We start from the raw sequence: 6103 nt of genomic DNA on the forward strand, positions 1-6103 counted from the left end.
TAACCTTTTTTCTTCGGCACCCCCCTCTTGCCATATTAAAGAGGCTTGGACAAGGGACACTGGTTTGGTTATCACTGACGATTTATGGGCTGAAGTGTTAAGCCGGATAAAACTATGCTCTGTTAACGCCCGGCTTCAGTTAATTCAATTTAAGGTTGTCCATAGACTGCACTATTCCAAAACCAAATTGAACAAGATTTTTCCTAACGTTTCCCCCAAATGTGATAAATGTAAACTTGTGGACGGTACTCTTGGCCATCTTTTTTGGTCCTGTTCTACGCTTACAGCCTTTTGGACTAGTATTTTTAGTTTCTATAGCACTGTTTACGATAGGCAACTGTATCCTGACTGTCTTATGGTGATCCTGGGCTGCTCCAGAGACTCCTTGGCACTTCCCTTTGCTGTTCAACAGGCCCTCATGTTTGGTATGGTGATTGCCAAACGTCTGATTCTGGGGGAGTGGAAATCTGCCTCCCCTCCCTGCTTCAAGAGGTGGCTCGAGGAGATGGTCTCCTGTTTATACCTGGAAGAAATTCGGTTCTCTACATCTGATTCCATGGAGAAGTTCAGGAAGATATGGGGGCCCTTTATAGACCACATTAAGAAGGACAGTTCACGCCCTGGGTCCTGACCACGTTGTTTTAACTGCTTTCATTCTGAGCTGTTGCCCATAACTGTTGTTGCATAATTGTTATTGGCGTCTCCTAGCGATCTTGTGAATTTGATTTTGTGGATTGGACTCACTGGATTGTGAGTTGTTTGACATGTATACCAGTTGCTTTTTTTTTCCTCTCTCTGCTGTCTTGATAAGTGCTGGCCGTGTACCCTGTTGTGGGGTTTGTTGCTGTGTTTTTTTGTTGTTGTTGTTTTTTTTTTGTTATTGTCATTATTGTCTGTGTTCCTCTGTCCCGCTGTTTGTGAATGTGTAAAAATTTTGAAACTTGCATAAATAAATACATAAAAAAAAAAAAAAGAAATATATCACAGGTGATAAATTAATAGATCATAATGGTTAAGAAAATTCATTAAAAACATCAGCAATGATATAATTCATGTTATAGGATTTTATTTGTGTTTAAAAACATGTTAAAAGAGTACAAAACTTGCTAATTCATGGTGTTTTATGTTAATTCAGGTAAAATGCTAAAATATGTGTTGAGACTCTTATTGTGAAAGGGCACGCTGCAGCGTGACTCCTGTGATAGCCACACCCAATCGGGTTGTTCATTCTTTTTTGATGCTAGAGAGGGAGAAATGCAGACAGTTCTTGCGGAGCTGCTGCCTAAACGAGTGAAAAAATATTAAAAACGAGCCAGAAATCTACATAAAGCCATTTTTGTACTCTGGAGAATATATTTTTTGTTTTTCCGACCTGTCCTTGCCTTGGCGACGTTTTAAACATAACCGAACGGGACTTGGTGAGTTCAGAAATTGTATTTTATTTCATGCAAGAAATGTTTTGTTGTATTATATTGCTCATTTCATGCAAACGGAGAGCCAAGGTAGCAGATTTATGTTGTTTTATGTTAAAAACTGTGTCGGTTAAGCACGAATCCACCAAGGCTGTACTTCAAAGGCCTTTGACGGTGTTTCAGCGCGCCATTTTGGTGTCACCTCATTCACGGCTAAATAAGCTGGAAAAATGGACTTTTACTGTTATTTAAGAGCTACCCTTGTGTTATTTTCGAATGTTTATGCACTTTATTTTGTTGTTATGGTAGGCCATTAAGGTTTGGATCGGGAAATGCCGAGCTAGAATCGGAGTTTGATCCGCTGAGCGAGAAACAAGATGGCGAGCCACCCACGGACCCATTGAACTGTACCGAGCAGGAAAAGGGAAAACGCCCCCTGCTGGACGTTGAGCTCTTTCGCTGAAAAAACTGGTAGGATTAATCCATACACCTCTGCAAAAGAACAGCGGACTTTCAAAGCACTGGATAATCATTTGGAGTAATTCCAGGATTAATAGTTAAAGGACACAGAGACAACTTTCTTTTGTTTATTTGTTTGTTTAAGGGGATTATTCAGCCTTTTGCTGAATTGTTTTTAGTTTTTACATGTTTTTGTAAATTATTTTGGTCAACCTTATATTTTAATGCTGTAATGGTGTTAATGGAAATGTAAATAATTTTGTTGGGTTAAAACAAAATAAGAACTGGTTGAGAATTTAAAGGTGAACCTAGACCAAGATTAAATTAAATCTTGGGCCTAAAGAACTGAACTTGATTTAAAATAACACAGTGTTAATGCAAATAGATCAAAGGATAAACTTGAACTTAGAACTTGAAATAAATAAGACAATAACCTAGGTTGAAAATAACATCCTTCTAAAGCCAAATAAAAGGTTTTGAGATAAATAGGATAAACTAACAGAACATACTGAACAAAAAGGGGAAAGAAAATATCTTATTTTCCTTAAATGTGTGATGTTGATTGTTTTATGTGATGTGTGTTAACTGTCTATTCTCTGTCTTCACAAAATAACAAGCCGGCAATTTAAACGTATTTTCTGGTCTGTGGTCTTTATTACATGCTACACTCATTACTACTCTAGTAGTCGAACCTAACTGGTCCTAGTATACTGTAACGACTCCAGAAGTGTTACACTTGCACTGAAAGACTCCACCAGACCAAACAAGCTATGTAAGCCTAAATTATCACCAGTGACCTGTACCACACTACCACGAACATAACCACCAAACAGTGGAATCTCAATACCATCGCTCTCTAACACTTTAATGTCTCGAACAATAGGAGCAAGAATTTCACTAAAACCATAACGTTTCAGATCTTGTCCATAAAATAAGGCACAAAGGTGTATGTTGGCCAAAAATGAATTCCATTTGGGAGAGAAGTTTCTTAAGGTAAAATATACTGCACCCAACTCGTGAATACCTCGCTTGGAACCAAGAGGATTTGCAACCTCAAAGTCATCATAGAACATTTGGATCTGAACTGTGTGCTTTTCTGTTGAAAAAAGAGTCTTCAATAAAGATCCATCACAAATATCTCTGAGTCTTGAATCACAAGTGTCTGATTTTTTCAACATTTCTCCAACATGCTGACTCTTAAATATTGATTCCAATGTTGATAATATTGGAACATACATGAATTTATCTTGAACAACTGCCTGATCATATGTTCCAGTCTTTTTATTTCGCCTTGTGTCAAATCTTGAGCCAATTACACATTCAACTGGTTCTACAGTTTCCCACTTGTCTGATAAATATTTTGACCTCTTGTACTCCGAATTAAGAACTGAGAAAGGATTCTCTAACTCATCAAAACATGCTTCAACTTTCTTGCACATTTCTGTTTCTCTTTCATTACTAAATACATGCTTAATGACTGTTTCTTTAGCATGTTGTTGGATATCTTGAACAATCTCTTCCATGGAATTCACTACAGGATTCACTACACTCTGGCCTACACCTGCTGCCTTTAGATCAGAAATAACAGCTGCACAACTATTTACAAGGTCTGCTGAAGATAATTCCCACTCAGCCTCTAAATGTTCAGGCACCACATCATCATTAGCAGCAGTACTTGTGTCCGTAACACTTTGAACTGGTGAAAAATCTAGTTCTGCAGAATCAAATGAACTGCTTACGTGGCATTTGTTCAGGTGCTTTCTAAAGCCAGAAAAACTACTAAAAGAACGTGAGCATCCCACTTGGCCACATTTGAGATATAGTGTCCTGCTAAGGTGTGAATGCTGCTTCTTGTGGGTCCCTGAGCAAGAAGGTAGGGCTGACTGCTTCGGGTGATGTTGTCTAGATGCTGCTGTACACTGGTTCCAGCCTACAACAACACATTAAACAGCAGTATTTAGTGACTATCCCATTAGATTAGATCACCTTACTGTACATTACAATGGCGGTGATGGAATATATATTTTAAATAACATACCTTTAGGAATTTGATGAGGTTATCGACAGCTTGAGATGCAGACATCTTTCCTGGTCTCTTTCGCCCTTGTGCAGATGGCGGTAGCAGATGTAGCAGCAGCAAGATAGCAGACATGTCACTGTCCCAGCCTACAGACGAATAAACAAAGAATTACTCCAAAAATACATTCAATAGACAGAATTACCTATATAACCAACAATGGCAGATAAAAACAGTCAGAGTCATACCATTCTCAACTTCAGTAGCTGACTCAGCATTGCACATCAACTCCAAGAGCTCCGAGGTGGGTACAAGTCCATGACTTTCCTTTACAATCTTTGATTTGAGATCGATGGGCCACCTCTCCAAGAATTTGTTGGCAGTGACCTCATCAAACAGGAAATCTTGTTCTATCTATAATGCAAAAATAGAAGATAAGAGAGGTGTAATGAGTGAAACTGCAAGCTGCATGGAGTATTTCAGTGATTCAACAAATGAAGATGTCTTACCAGTCCTGGTGTGTCCAGAAACCGCGGGAAGACTGTGAAGACATCTGCTGCATTCTTATCATCGCTGACCATTGAATGCCGATAAATGAAGGTAGCTTTCATCTTTTCACGGATAGTGTCTTCATCAGCAGAGTGTCTCAAAAGCGCAATAGCTGCTTTTACATCCTCATCTGATAACACTGTCTCAGTGGTGAGTGGTCTGGATCGACCACGGCCTGGCCCGCCAACTTAAGAAAAAACTATTTGATTGACTCCTACCTACAAATTACATCAGAATCATTTAAATCACAAGTGAACTTACTTTTAGGAGATTTGGAAAGTGAGACACTTCTTTCCTCTGCAGCTTTTCTTTGAATGGTCTTCAACCGCCACACAAGGTATCCTGAACCGCTCTCTGGATCATAGTAATGTTCCTATGTAATTAAATACAAGCAGAATGTTATCAACATTTCTGAGGGCAACTATGTGTTTAATGTTGCAAGGTCCCCTTTACTTACATATCCATGTTGTGAATATGGGTCTTCCAGATATGGAAACAGAGCAACAATCCCCTGCGCATACATCACTCTTACACTTTTAGGGGGAGATGTCCTAATGTATAAATTCAGTGATGACCGTCACTCAATTGGCATTGAACATCACAATTAAAAATAATACTAAAAATGTTTCTTTATAGACTACATTTATGATTCTTACCCATGTGCTTCTGTCATCTCAGCAGCAAGTATGTTTATCATCTGTCAGAGATTTGGTTTTTGCATACTCTTGTATGATGTGTTCACCACCAGGCTTTGTTGTTAGGATTTTTTCAATCAGCTTAAATAGACATAAAATATGAAGTCAGAAATTTTTTAAACCTTGAGAAAAACTGGAAAATGATTACATAAAAACACTTCACATCAAACATGCAAATTAGGCTAACAATGTTCACTACCCACAGCTTTTGCTTCATAGTTTATATGGCATGGCCTTTTAGGTTGTCTTCCTTCAGTGGTGGCTGCTTCTTCAGGAGGTTCACACATTGTGAAGTTTAGCATGATTGTATCATCAGATGGAGAAGATGATGATAGAGATACACCTGTGCATTAAGGAACATGACCAAAGCAGAAGCATTAAATTTAACTGTTAATGCTTCAATCTCAACCTTTATATTTAATATAAACATATACGTATGTGAGTGATTACCAAGTTCTTCATTGCTCAGCATGACTCGGAAGGTTACAGGTGACCCCTTCACTATTTCTTCAAACACCTCTGCGTCTACTTCTGTGTCAGACTGGTCAAACACCTTCATATCTAGCTGTCTGCCTTCTGGTATGTTAAATTTTAGGCACACTGAAGTAAGGTAAGAGAAAAGAAATGTTACAGAAATTGTTAAAAAAAAAAAAAAAGGCCATGCATTTTCTTATTAAATGGTAGAGTAAGGCTATGTCTTCACAAAATATTGATGAGCTGAAGCTTAAGCATATAGGTAATTCTCATTCATTGTTGAAGTAGAAACAATTATCAACTTAGGTAGTTGAGTAAGAATATAATTAAGCTTATAATTAAGCTGGTATATTGACCAGGTAAACATTGTTATCTTGTTTTATCCTGATATTCTAACCTTCTTTCATGAAAGCATCAAATGTCAGGTCAGACAGCCTAACATACTTCTGCTCCCCACCAAACAAAACACGCAGCAACATATTCTGTTCACAAAACAA

The 6103-nt window shown here is 38.1% G+C and overlaps 1 protein-coding gene across 1 annotated transcript; it reads right to left on the reverse strand.

The window, feature by feature from the left end:
- Positions 1-3621: 3621 nt before the first annotated feature.
- On the reverse strand, positions 3622-5427 carry LOC148105941 (uncharacterized). Its single transcript, XM_087838421.1, has 7 exons — positions 5094-5427; positions 4895-4988; positions 4699-4810; positions 4398-4624; positions 4137-4302; positions 3910-4037; positions 3622-3801 (listed from the first exon to the last, which is right to left on the reverse strand). The coding sequence occupies exons 1-7, from the start codon at positions 5132-5134 to the stop codon at positions 3622-3624; spliced, it is 948 nt and encodes a 315-aa protein (XP_087694547.1). The 5' UTR covers positions 5135-5427.
- Positions 5428-6103: the final 676 nt, after the last annotated feature.

This window comes from Neolamprologus brichardi, chromosome 3 (genome assembly GCF_056152115.1).
Source record: "Neolamprologus brichardi isolate AB-2024 chromosome 3, ASM5615211v1, whole genome shotgun sequence".
NCBI lineage: Eukaryota > Metazoa > Chordata > Actinopteri > Cichliformes > Cichlidae > Neolamprologus > Neolamprologus brichardi.

Coding starts and splice junctions, on each gene's coding strand:
- LOC148105941 (XM_087838421.1), bottom strand. CDS start 5,134: ATGATAAACATACTTGCTGCTGAGATGACAGAAGCACATGG. Junction 4,989..5,093: donor GAGATGACAGAAGCACATGG/GTAAGAATCATA, acceptor TTTATACATTAG/GACATCTCCCCCTAAAAGTG. Junction 4,303..4,397: donor TTCTGGACACACCAGGACTG/GTAAGACATCTT, acceptor TTTGCATTATAG/ATAGAACAAGATTTCCTGTT.